The 19329-nt window shown below is 44.5% G+C and overlaps 1 protein-coding gene across 2 annotated transcripts in view; it reads right to left on the bottom strand.

Moving 5' to 3' along the window:
• The window catches only part of MYO1E (myosin IE), a 416393-nt gene that overhangs the window by 204635 nt on the left and 192429 nt on the right, over nucleotides 1-19329 (bottom strand). For both annotated transcript variants that reach the window (XM_029574567.1, XM_029574568.1), the window contains exons 3-4: nucleotides 15363-15452; nucleotides 1546-1640 (exon numbers count right to left, since the gene is read on the bottom strand). In XM_029574567.1, the coding sequence (XP_029430427.1) occupies nucleotides 1546-1640; nucleotides 15363-15452 (185 nt within the window). The remainder of the gene's footprint in view (nucleotides 1-1545; nucleotides 1641-15362; nucleotides 15453-19329) is intronic.

The following is a 19329-nucleotide window of genomic DNA, read 5'->3' as shown; positions in this document are numbered from 1 at the left end:
TTCACGAGTAAGCATACATATGCATTTATGTTGCGGCTGAATATATGACTATTTTATAATAAGCGAGTATATCATTTGCGTAAGTTTTAAAATACTATGGTAAAACTACATGTGGCTATATACGTCCGTACATGCCAATGTGTGCATTTGAAAGTTATCCTCTAAGGCTGTTTTTGCATTTTGTATGCATCTATGTGAAAACAATGAATTAAGAGCTTAACAGAAAAAAAAAAAAGGTGGGCTCCAACACGATAAGAACATAAGAACATAAGAAATTGCCATGCTGGGTCAGACCAAGGGTCCATCAAGCCCAGCATCCTGTTTCCAACAGAGGCCAAAACCAGGCCACAAGAACCTGGCAATTACCCAAACACTAAGAAGATCCCATGCTACTGATGCAATTAATAGCAGTGGCTATTCCCTAAGTAAAATTGATTAATAGCCATTAATGGACTTCTCCTCCAAGAACTTATCCAAACCTTTTTTGAACCCAGCTACACTAACTGCACTAACCACATCCTCTGGCAACAAATTCCAGAGCTTTATTGTGCGTTGAGTGAAAAAGAATTTTCTCCGATTAGTCTTAAATGTGCTACTTGCTAACTTCATGGAATGCCCCCTAGTCCTTCTATTATTCGAAAGTGAAAATACCTCTCGTTCAAGACCTCTCATGATCTTAAAGACCTCTATCATATCCCCCCTCAGCCATCACTTCTCCAAGCTGAAAAGCCCTAATCTCTTCAGCCTTTCCTCATAGGGAAGCTGTTCCATCCCCTTTATCATTTTGGTTGCCCTTCTCTGTACCTTCTCCATTGCAACTATATCTTTTTTGAGATGCGGCGACCAGAATTGTACACAGTATTCAAGGTGTGGTCTCACCATGGAGCGATATAGAGGCATTATGACATTTTCCGTTCTATTAACCATTCCCTTCCTAATAATTCCTAACATTCTATTTGCTTTTTTGACTGCTGCAGCTCACTGAGCTGACGATTTTAAAGTATTATCCACTAGGATGCCTAGATCTTTTTCCTGGGTGGTAGCTCCTAATATGGAACCTAACAACATGTAACTACAGCAACGGTTATTTTTCCCTATATGCAACACCTTGCACTTGTCCACATTAAATTTCATCTGCCATTTGGATGCCCAATCTTCAAGTCTTGCAAGGTCCTCCTGCAATGTATCACAGTCTGCTTGTGATTTAACTACTCTGAATAATTTTGTATCATCTGCAAATTTGATAACCTCACTCGTCGTATTCCTTTCCAGATCGTTCAGAAGATCTTGCTACACGTGAATAAGTACTGGAAGGGAGGGGAGTGGTACATCTTGGATATGGGATTGGACAAGTGAGTCAAGTGGTCCAACTACTGAATTTGAAAACATTTCCTGTGATTTATTTGCTGATACTCTTTTTTAAGTACCATAAACAGTACCTCATATGATCTGGCAGAAGGTTACATTACTGCTACATTACCTGGTAGCAACTGGCTTGTACACGTTCCTTGACAATGAAACATGACAGATTTAAGGACTTCTTACCTGATAATGACACACTGGTTTTCTCTGTCAATTACCATGTTCCTGTACATGTTGTCTGCCAAAGCGTAAATATGTGGCGGATTTTCATATTGAGCCTTAAAAGAAAGAAAAAAGTGATTAAGCAGAGGCATTGCAGGGATTTTCAACGCTGTCCTGGAACTTCACCTAAGCAGGTATGGATATGTGTGAGTTTCATTTGCACACAGAGGGGTAGATTTTATAAATCTACGCGCACGCGAACAAAAGTACGCCGGATTTTATAAGATACACGCATAGCCGCGCGTATCTTATAAAATCCGGGGTCGGCGCGCACAAGGGGGTGCACATTTGTGCAACTTGCGCGCGCCGAGCCCTTTGTGCGCTGCCCGTTCCCTCCGAGGACGCTCCAAAATCGGAGCGGCCTCGGAGGGAACTTTCCTTCTACCCCCCACACCTTCCCCTTCCTTCCCCTACCTAACCCACCCCCCCGGCCCTATCTAAACCTTCCCCTACCTTTGATGTTAAAGTTATGCCTGCCAGAGGCAGGCGTAACTCTGCGCACGCCAGCGGGCTGCTGGCGCGCCATCATCCGACCCTGGGGCTGGTCCGGAGGCCTCGACCACGCCCCGGGGCCGGCGCCACACCCCCGACACGCCCCGGAACTCCCCGAAATTCGCGCTGCTCACCTGACACGCCCCCGACACCCCCCCCTTGAGAAGCCCCGGGACTTACGTGCGCCGCCAAGCCTATGCAAAATAGGCTCGGCGCGCGCAGGGGGGTTTTAAAAGGGTTACGCGTGTACCTTATGCGCGTAACCCTTTTAAAATCCGGCCCAATGTGTTTCCACTCTATGCAAGTATATCTGATGAATATTTACTATGGACAGAACCCAGATTAGGAAATATTAATGCAGAGCATAACTTTAACACTGCAAAACATAATTCATAAGATGCCAGCATGAGTAATTTGTTAGACAGAACTAATGAAACCTAATTTCCGGGTCACACATATAAATGGATCCAAAAATAAACCTTTCAGGATCCAGAGACCTCCTCGACATGTACTAAAAATTTCGTGTGCATGAGGCACTGTACATTGTACATATAGGAAAACAATTTTCAAACTGATTCTACTCAGATAAACAAGTGTTTTACCTGTGGAGCAGGCCCCTTTGAAAATGGTCCTCCTCTCTGTGGGGAAAAGTACACATGCTGTCAACAGTGTGCATACTTTTTCCTACAGGATAAAAGGGTAGAACTGGGGGTGTGCACTTAGGGATGACCAGGGAAAGCACATACAGAGATTTCATTTTGAAATTCCTGTGCATTCTTTCTGCTTCTTCACTCCTCCTACAAACTGGCCTGGGATTTTCAGAAGGCATATGGGGAAGAGACAACGGGATGATGACAATTGCTGTCTTTTACTTTGGATGTATGTGACTTGATGTTTTAATCTGTGATTTTAATGTTACCTGTTTTTAGGCTTGTATTGGATTTTCTATTTTATGTGGTATTCATTGTGTTTGTATGTGATTTTATGTTTGATTAGCTGTGTATTTATTATGTATGTATTTTATGGAATCTTGAAAGTGAGGTAAACCTCAAATGATTTTCATAAAAGTGTGTGAGGAATTAATTAACCTAAAAGTAGAAAAAACACTGGGGCCAGATAGAATACATCTCATGGCTTTAAGGAAAATCAGAGAAGTTCTGGCAACTTTTCAATGCTTTTTTAAAGTCAGGAGCAGTGCTGGAGGACTGGAAACAGACAGATGTGATTCCTCTTCACAAAAGAAATAATGAGGACACTGGGAACTACAGGCTGGTGAGTCCGTGTTCAATGCTGCTCCTCCAAGGGGAGGAGCTAGCAATTTATAATACTGTGTAGGCGGAGCTAATGGTCTGTAGTGGGTTGGCTCCCACAGAGTGGCAGTCTGTAGGATACCACTCGTAGTGGAATTGGTGAATCCCTGGGCCGATGGCAGATGACAGCGCCCCCAGGAGGAGATCCTGAGAGGGACCACCGGCTAGGCTGGAGTATAGACAACACACAGATAGATCTTTATTAGACTGGCAGTTGAACCATCAGTGGTGGCAGTAGTGAGACGATGTGTCTGGTAGGGCTGAAGTCCTTCTGATGCTGGAATATAATCTCTGGGTCGCTGAGCTGTAGAGAGAGACTAGTAGTGAGTAGACAGGGTATACTGGATACAAGATGGTACACTCACAATAGTAGATGTCTGCAATGGTCTCTATGCCACAGAGAGTCTTCAGTATATTCAGGAACAGGAGCCATAGGCGAGCACTGGTTCCTATAAACAGTCTGTAATAAGAACTCACAATAGCTGTATGTGAAATGGCTTCTAGAATAGAAGAGAGTCTGTACAAGATTCTAGGAACATGGGCCCTCATGGAGCGAGTACCGGTTCCTATCTGCAATCTTTCCAATATAACTCTCGATCTCCGTACCTGCGATAACATCTTGGACAAAAGGGAGTCTTCAGAGCTATAGGAATGTAGGAATGTAGGCCCTCGTGGAGCGAGTACCGATTCCTATCTACAATGGAACTCATTGTGTTCACGTCTGCAATCGCTTCCAGGCAATGAGAAGTCTTCCGAGTATTCAGGGACATAGGCCCTCGAGAAGTGAGTACCGGATCCCATCTTGGCAATCTGAAAATCAAAAAGAGAGAGCGGAGCCCCCGTGGAGCGGGTACTCCTGGTAAGTGGAAAGGCAGAGCAGCTTGGCGAATTGTAACCAAGAAGTAAGATTCGAGTCCTTGCTAATGCGTTAGAGGTTAGCAAACAAAGACCTTTTAAAGTGGAAATGGATGACGTTACTACGGGGGACCCCCCCGAGGTTCGCAGCCCTTGCTGGTACAAAGTCTGGAGCGCGCACGCACCCTTATGTCATCAGGAATATGGCGGATTCCGTAGCATTAAGCCAGCCCGGGGATGCCGGAGAAACACGGCAGGGAGCTGCCAACGGCCGCAAGCTGTCCTTCAGGCCTGGAGGGAGTCGCCACAGAGGTAGAGAAGGTGGAGTGAGGGCGTAGAGTAGGCACGAACGCTACAGTACCCCCCCTTCAAAGGGCGATCTCCTCTTTGGGTACTAGGTTTAGGCTTCAAAGGATGCACAAGATGGAACTGATGAAGCATTTCTGTATCCAGAATATTGGTCTGAGGTTCCCAAGTGATCAGATCAGGGCCACAGCCTTCCCAAACCGCAAGGTATTCAAAATTCTTGCCTCTGTTCCGAACTTCCAAAATCTCTTTAATCTTGAGTTCAACCTCCGCAAAGGTTTGAGATTCGGAAGAGTCTTGCCAAGTTTCCTTATAACTATCAGTAGTATGAGGTGGAACTATAGTAGCCATTACTGAGGGATTCAGTGGAAGTGATACTGGAAGAGAATTCTCAGAATTCACCTCTAAAGATGACTCTCCAATAGATGTAACGGTATGAGTGTTGACAGCATCACCAGTGGAAACAGACTGGCTGATAGCTAGAAGTATCCTCTTCGGATCTATTATGTGTTGAGGTTCCTCAAGTATGTCTTCTGAAAGAAAGGAGCGAGATAGTGCATCTGCTCTGGTAATCTTGTCCCCAGGGTGGTACTTGAGTATGAAATCAAACGATTGAAAAAGATTCAGACGTTGTGTGTGGCAGAGACGTTGTGTGTGGCAGAGATACTCAAGATTCTTATGATCCGTAAATACGGTTATTTGATGTTGAGCGCCTTCAAGCCAAGGCCGCCACTCCTTGAATGCGAGCTTTATAGCCAAAAGCTCCTTATCGCTGACTCCGTAGTTTTTCTCGGCTGGGGAAAATCTTCGTGAGAAGAACGAACAGGGGTGTAAGGCTTTGAGTCTCCTGTTTGGCTTACACAGCCCTACAACCCATATCTGAAGCGTCAACTTCAATGACAAAAGGGCTTATCGGGGTTTGGATGCCGCAAGCAACGGTTCATGGAGAAGCAGTCTTAATTTTCTCGAACGCTGAGACGGCCTCTGCTGACCATTTTGAAGCGTTAGCACCCTTACGAGTCATTGCAGTCAAAGGTATAGTCAAGGATGAATAGTTCCTAATGAAACTGCGATAATATTTAGTAAATCCCAGAAATCTCCTCAAGGCCCTCAGACTGGATACTTTCAAGTTTATGAGGGTCCATTCGAAAAACCCTTCCTTGGGACATGATGTAGCCTAAAAAAGGCACTGAGGCTTTGTGAAATTCACACTTTGAGATTTTAGCATACAACCAATGTTTCGCAAAAGACGGGAAAGTACTTGTCTAACATCTGCAATGTGGGTCTGTAAATCCTTAGAGAAAATTAGTATATCATCCAGGTAAACCACCACGTTCTTGTATAACAAGTCCCGCAAGACTGGAATGTTGCAGGTGCATTGCACAACCCAAACGGCATTACAAGATACTCAAAATGGCTGTCTCGCGTGTTGAAGGCCGTTTTCCATTCATCACCACTACGAATGCGGATGAGGTTGTAAGCCCCCTTTAGGTCGAGCTTAGAAAATATCTTGGCCCCTTGCAGCTGCTCAAATAGCTCCGAGATTAACAGCAAGGGGTAATGGTCTTTGATCGTTATCTCGTTTAGACTTCGGTAATCGATACATGGATGTAGGGTACCGTCCTTCTTCCCCACAAAGAAAAACCTGCGCCGGCTGGTGACTTAGATGGTCGAGTAAATCCTTTCTGGAGATTTTCTTTAATATACTCAGACATGACTTTGCTTTCCAGAACTGAAAGAGGGTATACTCTTCCTTTAGGTGGTTCTGAATTAGGTTTTAGTCTAATGTGCCATTAGACTATGTGGCGGAAGAATATCAGCTGCTTCTTTAGAAAATACATCCCCGAAGGAGGCGAATTCACGTGGCAGACCTGGCACCGCTGGAGTCGTAGTCATGCAATTTGTAGATGAAACCTCCTTAAGGTATTTCTCACGACATTCAGGGCCCCAGTGTGAAAGGTCCATGGAAGCCCAATCAAATTGGGGTTGGTGCAACTGCAACCAAGGCAATCCTAATACGACTGGGTGCATCGCCCTCTCCAATACAAAGGAAATGATCTCCGTATGAAATGCTCTGGTGCGAAGCGTAACTGGCACGGCCTCACAAGTCACATCGCCCGGCAAGAGATCCCATGGATAGAAGACAATAGTGGGTTCTTCAAGTTGATGAGAGGAATCCATAAACACTTCACTAGCCATCTAGTAATGAAATTGCCTCCTGCCCCTGAATCCACCAGGGCAGGAGTTTGAACCGTGACTGGTCCATAGGTTAGGGAGACTGGAAGAGAAAGGGAGGAGAAGATGCAGTAAGTCCCAAAAACGGTCTTTCCGTCGGGCTAGAATTTCTACCCTCTCCAAGTGATGTAGAGACATCACGGCTGAGCTGACCACAATATAAGCACAGACCGCCTTTCTCCCCAATTCTTCTCTCTTTAGAAATCAAGTGACCATGACCAAGTTGCATAGGTTCTTCTTTATCTACTGCAGGAATTGCTGGATCCATCTGAAACACAGGGGTTTTGACCTGTCTCAACCCAGGTACCACCTTAGGCTGGAATTCCTTCACCTTGTCCCGGAGCCACCAGTCAATCCGAGTGGCTAAGGATATTAATTCTTCCAGCGAGTCAGGTGTCTGCCAAGCAGCCAACTCATCCTTTATGCGAGTGTCCAGGCCTCTGCAAAAGAGTGTCTTCAGACATCTGGGGTCCCAGCGCAGCTCTGCTGCTAGAGTTTTAAATTCAATGGCAAATTCTGCCAGGGATCTGTTGCCTTGCTTTAAGTCCACCAAAGCAAATCCCGCAACAGACATACAAGCAGGGTCATCAAAGACGGAATTAAACAAGTCCATAAATCCTTCTATGTCCAGCAAGATAGGGTCCTTGCACTCCCACAAGGTAGAAGCTCACGACAAGACTCTCTCATCCAACTAAGACAGAATGTAGCTGGTCTTAGCGAGACTTGTGGGAAACAATGAAGGTTGTAGAGTGACATGTAAGCTGCACTGGTTCAAGAAGCCTCGAGTCTTCTGGAGTTCTCCAGAGAATCGAACAGGCGCTGCCAGTGGAACAGCTGATTTTAAAGTTATCTCTGGTAACTGGTTTTCTTGTATAGAAGCTGTGCTTTGTGCCTTCTGTGTATGAAGCTGGTGAAAAGCTGCAATAGGTTTCTCCAGGGTTTCTTGCTGTTCTGAAAGGCATTGAGCCAGGCCCGGAATGGCCTGCAAGGCAGAAAGGTGAGTTGGGTCCATGGCTACTGACATCAAACACCTCTAACTGGATTCCCAGGAGTACTGCTTCTCCAAATACTTTTAGCCGGATTCACTGGAGTTAGCAATCTGTTCAATGCTGCTCCTCCAAGGGGAGGAGCTAGCAATTTATAATACTGTGTAGGCGGAGCTAATTGTCTGTAGTGGGTTGGCTCCCACAGAGTGGCAGTCTGTAGGATACCACTCGTAGTGGAATTTGTGAATCCCTGGGCCGATGGCAGATGACAGCGCCCCCAGGAGGAGATCCTGAGAGGGACCACCGGCTAGGCTGGAGTATAGACAACACACAGATAGATCTTTATTAGACTGGCAGTAGTGAGACGATGTGTCCAGTAGGGCTGAAGTCCTTCTGATGCTGGAATATAATCTCTGGGTCGCTGAGCTGTAGAGTGAGACTAGAAGTAGTGAGTAGACAGGATATACTGGATACAAGATGGTACACTCACAATAGTAGATGTCTGTAATGGTCTCTATGCCACAGAGTGTCTTCAGTATATTCAGGAACAGGAGCCATAGGCGAGCACTAGTTCCTATAAACAGTCTATAATAAGAACTCACAATATCTGTATATGAAATGGCTTCTAGAATAGAAGAGAGTCTGAAAAGGATTCTAGGAACATGGGCCCTTTTGGAGTGAGTACCGGTTCCTATCTGCAATCTTGCCAATATAACTCTCGATCTCTGTACCTGCGATAACGTCTTGGACGAAAGGGAGTCTTCAGAGCTATAGGAATGTAGGCCCTCATGGAGCGAGTACCGATTCCTATCTACAATAGAACTCACTGTGTTCAAGTCTGCGATCGCTTCCAGGCAATGAGGAGTCTTCCGAGTATTCAGGGACATAGGCTCTCGAGAAGCGAGTACCGGATCCCGTCTTGGCAATCTGAAAATCAAGAAGAGAGAGCGGAGCCCCCGTGGAGCGGGTACTCCTGGTAAGTAGAAAGGCAGAGCAGCTTGGCGAATCGTAACCAATAGGGATGTGAATCGTTTTAGGACGATTAAAATTATCGTCCGATAATTTTAATATCGTCTTAAACCGTTATGGAACACAATACAATACAGATTCTAACGATTTATCGTTATAAATCGTTAGAATCGTGAGCCGGCACACTAAAACCCCCTAAAACCCACCCCCGACCCTTTAAATTAAATCCCCCACCCTCCCGAACCCCCCCCCCCAATAACTTAAATAACCTGCGGGTCCAGCGGCGGTCCGGAACGGCAGCGGTCCGGAACGGGCTCCTGCTCCTGAATCTTGTCGTCTTCAGCCAGCGCCATTTTCCAAAATGGCGCCGAAAAATGGCGGCGGCCATAGACGAAAAAGATTGGACGGCAGGAGGTCCTTCCGGACCCCCGCTGGACTTTTGGCAAGTCTCGTGGGGGTCAGGAGGCCCCCCACAAGCTGGCCAAAAGTTCCTGGAGGTCCAGCGGGGGTCAGGGAGCGATTTCCCGCCGCGAATCGTTTTCGTACGGAAAATGGCGCCGGCAGGAGATCGACTGCAGGAGGTCGTTCAGCGAGGGTTCCGGCGCCTCGCTGAACGACCTCCTGCAGTCGATCTCCTGCCGGCGCCATTTTCCGTACGAAAACGATTCGCGGCGGGAAATCGCTCCCTGACCCCCGCTGGACCTCCAGGAACTTTTGGCCAGCTTGTGGGGGGCCTCCTGACCCCCACGAGACTTGCCAAAAGTCCAGCGGGGGTCCGGAAGGACCTCCTGCCGTCCAATCTTTTCGTCTATGGCCGCCGCCATTTTCGGCGCCATTTTGGAAAATGGCGCCGGCTGAAGACGACAAGATTCAGGAGCAGGAGCCCGTTCCGGACCGCCGCTGGACCCGCAGGTTATTTAAGTTATTTGGGGGGGGGTTCGGGAGGGTGGGGGATTTAATTTAAAGGGTCGGGGGTGGGTTTTAGGGGGTTTTAATGTGCCGGTTTTTCGATTTTTTGATTTTTTGATTTTTAACGATTTTTAACGATTTTTCACGATATTTTACCCCCCCCAAACGGCAAGTAACCAAGAAGTAAGATTTGAGTCCTTGCTAACTCATTAGAGGTTAGCAAAGATCTTTTAAAGTGGAAATGGATGACGTCACTACGGGGGGATGCCCCCGAGGTTCGTGCCCTTGCTGGTACAAAGTCTGGAGCGCGCGCGTGCCCTTACATCATCAGGAACATGGCGGATACGTAGCGTCAAGCCAGCCCAGGGATGCCGGAGAAACGTGGCTGGGAGCTGCCGCGGCCCCAAGTTGTCCTTCAGGTCCGGAGGGAGTCGCCACAGAGGTAGAGAGGGTGGAGCGAGGGCGTAGAATAGGCACGAATGCAAGTCTGACATTTGTGTACATTAATGGAATCACTACTAAAACAAAGACTAGTGCAGTTTTTTGAGTGGATTACAAGATCTGAGGCAGCATGGTTTTACAAAAGGTAGCTACTGTCAGACAAATCTGATCAATTTTTTTGTCTGGGTAACCAGAGAGTTGGATTAGAGGAGAGCCTTAGAAGTAAGAACATAAGAACATAAGAACATGCCATACTGGGTCAGACCAAGGGTCTATCAAGCCCATCATCTTGTTTCCAACAGTGGCCAATCCAGGCCATATGAACCTGGCAAGTACCCAAAAACTAAGTCTATTCCATGTTACCATTGCTAGTAATAGCGGTGGTTATTATCTAAGTCAACTTAATTAATAGCAGTAGTGTGCTTGGATTTCAGTAAGGCCTTTGGCAAGGTTCCGCACAGGCAATTTATAAATAAACTGAGTGACTTTGGTATGGGCCCTCAAGTGACTTAATGAGTTTGACACTGTGGGAGGCGACAAAGGGTAGTAGTAAATGAAGTTCACTTAGAGGGAGGGGAGTTAGTAGTGGTGTGCCGCAGGAGTAGATCCTTAAACTGGTTCAACATTTTGATAAGCGACATTGTGGAAGGTCTATCAGGAAAGGTTTATTTTTGATTGTGGATGATACCAAAATCTGCAACAGGGTAGACACCGAGAAAGTGTGGAAAACTGAGGAGGAATCTTGTGAAACCTGAGAAATGTCTAGAGTCTGGCAGCTGAGATTTAGTGATATAAAATGTGGGGTCATGCAATTGAGCTGTAAAAACCCAAGGAAGCGTATGGGGCAAAATTCTTCTAAGCAAGAATCAAGAGTGGGATCTGGGGGTGATGGCCATTAATGATCTCAAGGTGGCCAAGCAATTGGAAAAAGTGACAGCAAAAGCCAGAAAAATGCTTAGGTGCATATGGAGTGGAATAGTCAGCAGAAAAAAGGAGGTGATACTGCCCCTGTGTAAGACCCTCGTGTACAGTTCTGGAGACTACACCTTAAAAAGGATATAAATCGGATGGAGTAGGTCCAGAGGGTGGCTACTAAAATTGTTAGTGGTCTTTGTTGTAAAGCATATGGGGATAGACTTAAAGATTTATTTTATTTTATTTATTTATTTAAAAGCTTTTATATACCGACATACACTGTGAGTATCACATCGGTTTACATTAAACATGAACTTAGCTTATAAATGCTTTACAGGGAACTCTTGATATATGCGAGTAATATGAACTATTTATAAATGTGACAAAACATGAACTAATCTTAAAGTGAGAAACATGAACTATTTATAACTGCGAGGAAACATGAGCTTGATTTAGCTTAGAGCTCTAAACATGTAGCTTAGATATAAACATGTAGTTCCCAGTATTCAGTGCTGGCCAGTTAAATATGACTAATCCAGTTAAGTTGCGATGTATATTCAGCGGCACAGCAAAGCCACTGAATATACGCGTATATGTGTGTACTAGCTGGATAAGTCTACCCAGCTAAGTTTAGACCTGCTCTATGGGGCGTCTAAACTTAGATGTAAACTTATGCTGCTAACTCCAAATATCAGTAGTTAGCCGTATAAGTTATACAGCTAACTCGCTCAGTCCCCAATCCGCCCAGTACACATCTACTTTTTGTTTGTGTAACCTTTAGCCCTACAAGGGACTTATATGGCTAAGTGGTTGCTGCTGATCGTAGGCACATATTTAGTGTCCACTACTTAGCCGCATAAATCCTGCTTATCTGGCTAAATGGCACTGAATACGCTTTGAATATTGGGCCTGTAAACTTTACAGGAAAGGTGGAATAGAGGAGATATGATAGAGATATTCAAAACTTTCCAAGGTACCAATGCACAGGAGTCAGGCCTCTCTGAACAAAAATGGGTTGAGGGTGAAAGGGGATTGACTCAGGACTAATCTAATAAAATATTTCTTTACAGAAAGGGTGATGGATGCATGGAATAGCCTTCCAGTGGAGCTCAATTCAAGACAGCATGGGACAAGCACCGAGGATCTCTAGGAGTGGTAGGGACTGTAAAACTGACCAGTTGGTGTGGATGGGCAGACTAGATAGGCCAAATGACCTTTTTCTGCCACCATATTTCTATGTCTCTGTATTTCAGCATACCAATCAAAAGTTAATGTAATTGAAATATTCCCATGTAAATATACAATGCTATTCTACAGAGTTATGCACTTTTAGCAGAAAATCTAACGCTTCTTGTTGGGTGGCATTCTGTAACAACCATGGGTCCACACACTCTTCTGGACATAATCACAGAGCCTATGCTATCTGACTGACTGACTTATTTTACTGAATATATAATAACTGGACTGAATTGAGCCTTTTTGCAAGTCCAATTACTTGTACTGAAGACTGTATGTTCAGTTCAACATGTGTACATGTGTGTGCAAAGCCTAAGCAAGGAACTGAATTGGGAGAGCAGTTACCTAACTGCAATTTTAGGAATTTATATTCCCTTTTCATATGTCCACTTCTTTTCTGCACACAAACTGAATTTTGAACCAATGTGTTTGTTCAGCCACTGAGAGGTCTATACTGAAAAGCCATTTAGACTAATAACATAATAGTTATCCATTTAAATAGCTTTCCCAGCTATATTTAGCCAGATAAGCTAGGGGCGCTCTGTGGGCAGGCAGTAGGTATTCTGAGGAGGAGCGGAATTAGTTGGTTAAGTTAACCTACTAACTCCATTATTTGGAGTTAGCTGGCTAACCTAACAGGTAAACTCTGGTCAGGCCATAGGGATGTCCTAAAGTTAGCCAGTTAGACATAAAGGCTAACTTTAAGATTGCCAGGTATATTCAGCAGCGCAATCACTTGACTGAATATGTTTATCCGGCTAACTAGATGAATCACACAACAGCTGAACATAAGAACATAAGAAATTGCCATGCTGGGACAGACCAAGGGTCCATCAAGCCCAGCATCCTGTTTCCAACAGAGGCCAAAAACCAGGCCACAAGAACCTGGCAATTACCCAAACACTAAGAAGAACCCATGCTACTGATGCAATTAATAGCAGTGGCTATTCCCTAAGTATAATTGATTAATAGCCATTAATGGACTTCTCCTCCAAGAACTTATCCAAACCTTTTTTGAACCCAGCTACACTAACTGCACTAACTACCTTCTCTGGCAACAAATTCCAGAGCTTTATTGTGCGTTGAGTGAAAAAGAATTTTCTCCGATTAGTCTTAAATGTGTTACTTGCTAACTTCATGGAATGCCCCCTAGTCCTTCTATTATTCGAAAGTGTAAATAACCGAGTCACATCTACTCGTTCAAGACCTCTCATGATCTTAAAGACCTCTATCATATCCCCCCTCAGCCGTCTCTTCTCCAAGCTGAACAGCCCTAACCTCTTCAGCCTTTCCTCATAGGAAAGCTGTTCTATCCCCTTTATCATTTTGGTTGCCCTTCTCTGTACCTTCTCCATCGCAACTATATCTTTTTTGAGATGCGGCGACCAGAATTGTACACAGTATTCAAGGTGCGGTCTCACCATGGAGCGATACAGAGGCATTATGACATTTTCCGTTCTATTAACCCTTCCCTTCCTAATCATTCCTAACATTCTATTTGCTTTTTTGACTGCTGCAGCACACTGAGCCGACGGTTTTAAAGTATTATCCACTATGATGCCTAGATCTTTTTCCTGGGTGGTAGCTCCTAACATGGAACCTAACATCATGTAACTACAGCAAGGGTTATTTTTCCCTATGTGCATCACCTTGCACTTGTCCACATTAAATTTCATCTGCCATTTGGATGCCCAATCTTCCAGTCTTGCAAGGTCCTCCTGTAATGTATCAGTCTGCCTGTGATTTAACTACTCTGAATAATTTTGTATCATCCGCAAATTTGATAAACTCACTCATCGTATTCCTTTCCAGATCATTTATATATATATTGAAAAGCACCGGTCCCAATACAGATCCCTGAGGTACTCCACTGTTTACCCTTTTCCACCGAGAATATCGACCATTTAATCCTACTCTCTGTTTCCTGTCTTTTAACCAGTTTGTAATCCACGAAAGGACATCGCCTCCTATCCCATGACTTTTTAGTTTTCGTAGAAGCCTCTCATGAGGGACTTTGTCAAACGCCTTCTGAAAATCCAAATACACTACATCTACCGGTTCACCTTTATCCACATGTTTATTAACCCCTTCAAAAAAATGAAGTAGATTTGTTAGGCAAGACTTCCCTTGGGTAAATCCATGTTGACTGTGTCCCATTAAATCATGTCTTTCTATATGCTCTACAATTTTGATCTTGAGAATAGTTTCCACTATTTTTCCCGGCACTGAAGTCAGGCTCACTGGTCTATAATTACCCGGATCGCCCCTGGAGCCTTTTTTAAATATTGGGGTTACATTGGCCACCCTCCAGTCTTCAGGTACAATGGATGATTTTAATGATAGGTTACAAATTTTAACTAATAGATCAGAAATCTCATTTTTGAGTTCCTTCAGAACCCTAGGATGCATACCATCCGGTCCAGGTGATTTGCTACTCTTTAGTTTGTCAATCTGGCCTACTACATCTTCCAGGTTCACAGTGATTTTGTTCAGTTCGTCTGAGTCATCACCCCTGAAAACCATCTCCGGAACTGGTATCTCCCCAACATCCTCATTAGTAAACACGGAGGCAAAGAATTCATTTAGTCTTTCTGCAATGACCTTATCTTCCCTAAGAGCCCCTTTAACCCCTCTGTCATCTAATGGTCCAACCGACTCCCTCACAGGTTTCTTGCTTTGGATATATTTAAAAAAAAGTTTTTATTATGAGTTTTTGCCTCTATGGCCAACTTCATTTCAAATTCTCTCTTCGCCTGTCTTATCAATGTTTTACACTTACCTTGACAATGCTTATGTTTTATCCTATTTTCTTCAGATGGATCCTTCTTCCAATTTTTAAAGGATGTTTTTTTGGCTAAAATAGCCTCTTTCACCTCACCTTTTAACCATGAAAATGGACCTCCGTATGTCTACACAGACAGTGTAACATTTCAGTGGCCATTACATGCCATTTTAGGTCTACATGGCATAGATTGACCATCAAGGAGATGTTTTATTCCATATCCAGCATTTTCTGTTCTACAAATGTTTTCTAGTCATTTCCAACATGGAAATCATACACAAAAAAAGGAACACAACATGCTATTACTGAGTTTGACAATGCTGATCAGAAATTGATACTTACAGCTCCTTGATACATTTCAATTTCTTTTTCTCCAAAGTAAGGCATTTGCTTGAATGGATTCACAGAGATTAACACAGGTCCAATGTATGTCTGTAGATAAACAGTTAAGGTTCTTCACCACAGTAAATGATTTTCAGGAGCTCTGCATCATTACTGGTGATGTACGCTCACTTTTCATCTATTATGCATAGAAAAAAAGCTTTCAAATGCCAAAATACACCGTACAACATCTCGATTTAGTCATCAGATAATCTTCGCAGTTAGCAAACTTACTGAATGTGAACTAACATGCAGCTGGGCAAATTTTATTGTACAAATATTATGCATGTTATAGATTCTTAGAAATCTGATACAGTATAATCATAATCTGGTTTAATGTGGTGCCTTATATCCAAACAGTATCTCAAAGTTAATTAAGGTTTAAGTATTTTAGAAACAAAGCACAACCAACATTTGTTAATGCTGCTTATGTTCTGTTGTACATCAATTTATTACATGTGGTTTTTATGTGCCCCCACCCTGAACAAACGGTAAGGCAGGCTATAAAGCTTTTAAAATAAATAAATAAATTAAAACAAACTACCTCTTGTTGGGATGCCATAATAGTTGATCTCAGCATTGCAACACTACATGACAAATTCTGGAGAGAAGATAGGTGGGAAGCATGAAACATCATGGATATTACTGACAGACAGACAGAATGAGGTAGAGGCAGGAAAGTAATTCACTGAGAGTTAGTGAAAAAACCCAAAAATATAGTCCATGAGTCTGGTTTCCTAACCATACCTCATAGTAGTAGAGTAATATGATGGCAGATAAAGACCAAAATGTCCCATCCAGTCTGCCCAGCAGCAATTTTTCCACTTTAGGTAGACGTGCATAACAATTCTCCTATGGAGCCCGATACCCATTCTCCATGTCCCTTACCCAGTCTTTCAAAGTTGAAACCACTGCCTTTTTGCAGTTGTAACTGCCGCCCTGTGCAGGTTACCCCAATGCCTTCTTGGAAGCACAATACATTCATATCACTGCTATATATTTTGGGTTGTAACTACTAATCCATGTAGATTACCCCATTCCTTCATTTCAATTATTTTGCCACTAGGGATCCTCTGTATTTATCCCATGTTTTGTTTGAATTCCATTACTGTTTTCATCTCTACCACCTCCTCTGGTAAGTCATACCAGGCATGGTATTTTCTGACATTGTTTTTTGATCTCAGCATCACACCTCTTCGTTAATGTACTTATCACAATGCAGTGGCATATCAACATACACAGCACAGCTGGAACATAACACAGGGAGGGTCAGTTTTATAATTAGCAACATAGTGGTAAAATGTGTGTGTACAATGTGTATGCAGGCTTTCCCCGAGGATAGGTTCAAAACATAATTTCACTTTGAAAATCCTTCTCTAGCTTACCGGATACACATGGAATTGCCAATGCACAAAGTTGCACCTGCTCTAAGCAGAATCTAACTTGTGTGTAGTAACGGATATGCATATGTTCGAAAATATGAATGAATGCACATAACTCATATCCCTGTCCCAACTCCATGCTCTGGAACATCTTCTCCCACTGCATGTAAAACCTGCACAAAACTGGGTTATGTGCACACTTTGATACACAGAGACTGCCCATTAATTTTCAAAGCACTACTTATGTGCATAAAACATGGCTTTATGAGGCGGATTTTAAGAGCCCTGCTTGCCGGTGCGCCTATTTTACATAGGCCTACCGGCGCGCACAGAGCCCCGGGACTCACGTAAGTCCCGGGGTTTTCCGAGGGGGCATGTCGGGGGCGTGTCGGGGGGCGGGCCTGATGCGCGCGGCGTTTTTGGGGCGGGACGTAGCGTTTCGGGGGCGGGTCCGGGGGCGTGGTTACGGCCCGGGGCGGTCTGGGGGCATGGCCACACCCTCCGGACCTGCCCCCAGGTTGCGTCCCGGCGCGCTAGCGGCCCGCTGGCGCGCGGGGATTTACGTCTCCCTCCGGGAGGCGTAAATCCCCCGACAAAGGTAAGGGGGGGTTTAGACAGGGCCGGGGGGGTGGGTTAGGTAGGGGAAGGGAGGGGACGGTGAGGGGAGGGCAAAAGAAAGTTCCCTCCGAGGCCGCTCCAATTTCGGAGCGGCCTCGGAGGGAACGGAGGTAGGCTGCGCGGCTCGGCGCACACCGGCTATACGGAATCGGTAGCCTTGCGCGTGCCGATCCAGGATTTTAGCGGATACATGCGGCTACGCGCGTATCTACTAAAATCCAGCGTACTTTTGTTTGCGCCTGATGCGCCAACAAAAGTACGCCAAATCGCGCTTTTTGAAAATCTACCCCTATGTGCGTAAGTTGCTTTAAAAATCAGGACTTAAAAGGATTGAAAATGTAAACTATTCTGCAGTAGTTACTGATAAATTCCAAGAGCTGGCTAAATACCAACGTAAGATATGGTATTTCTAGAAAAGAAAATATACAGCATTAACATGCTCTAGAAGGAGAAATGTAATAATTATACAGAACATGATTTCAAGTACATTTATTTAGATAAAAGAAATTAAACTTCTTGGGCTTGCTTCTAAAGAAGATAATGCCTTCGAGCTGCCTGCCAGCTTGTAGTGTGCCTCACTAGTCACTATAGATCTAAAGAACATGTTACATATGTTTACCATGAGCAAACTCAAGGAAACTGGGTATCTAATGTTCAGTTTCTTGTTACAAATCACATAGCTGAGTTACAGTAAATCTGGATAATCCATGCTTGATGTCAGCCAAATGTCTCAAGATATATTAAAAAAAAATCTTTAAGGAATAATGTATTGTTGATTAATTAAACTAAATGAATTTCAGGGGCAGATTTACCAATAGGCAGAGCAGGAAAGTATTGTATGGGCAGCTGCAATGCTATGGGACTCACTTCAATTGTGCCGCCGCATAATCTTATTGGACATTGTCCACATGCCTAAGGGTAGTCGGAGGTATAAATCTACCATTAACGCAATGAATTTTCAAACTGTTTCACATTAACTAGGTCTGAACCAATTTCCTTTCACACATGATTCAAATGGCCAATCGTTCTTAACAAAAGATAGAGTTTTCCTTGAGATTCAGGGAATGCCATTAACTATCATTAAACCAGTCTTACTGAGGTAAGTGAAGCAATGCTACAATGGTAGCTCTTATCTTGCAGACAGCTTTACTTAGCCAGAAATATTAATTCTGCTGCTGCCAGCTGTAACTACCACTATGATAAGGGTTTTGAAAGCTTCCACGATTAAGCAGCCAGACAACTTAATCACAGTTCAGGAAGAACAGATTATTTTCTTTCTTGTTTCACTTACAGTATTCAATGAGGTTTCTATTCTTCATGACCTCCACTAAGAACATATAAGTTTATGATCCCTTAATAATAACATGTGACAATTGCCCATGGGGTAGATTTTAAAAAAGAGCGCGATTGCGTACTTTTGTTCGCGCAGCAGGCGCAAACAAAAGTACGCTGGATTTTATAAGATACGCGCATAGCCGCACGTATCTTATAAAATCCTGGATCGGTTCCCTCCGAGGCCGCTCCGAAATCGGAGCGGCCTCAGAGGGAACTTTCTTTCGCCCTCCCCTCACCTTCCCCTCCCTTCCCCTCCCTAACCCACCCCCCCGGCCCTATCTAAACCCCCCCCCTTACCTTTGTCCCTCGATTTACGCCTGCTAGAAGCAGACGTAAATCTATGCGCGCCGACGGACTGCTAGCGCGCCGTCATCCGACCCGGGGGCTGGTCCGGAGGCCTCGACCACGCCCCCGGGCTGGCGCCACGCCCCGGTCCCACCCCCGAAACGCCGTGTCCCGCCCCCGAAACGCCGCGTCATTCGGCCCCGCCCCCGACACGCCCCCTTTAAAAAAAACCAGGACTTACGCGCGTCCCGGGGCTCTGTGCGCGCCAGTGGCCTATGCAAAATAGGCACGCCAGCGCGCGAGGGCCC

Source organism: Rhinatrema bivittatum, chromosome 13 (assembly GCF_901001135.1).
Source record: "Rhinatrema bivittatum chromosome 13, aRhiBiv1.1, whole genome shotgun sequence".
Taxonomy (NCBI): domain Eukaryota; kingdom Metazoa; phylum Chordata; class Amphibia; order Gymnophiona; family Rhinatrematidae; genus Rhinatrema; species Rhinatrema bivittatum.
Note: the sequence above shows the minus strand (reverse complement) of the source record. Positions and strands in the feature narration are given on the sequence as shown.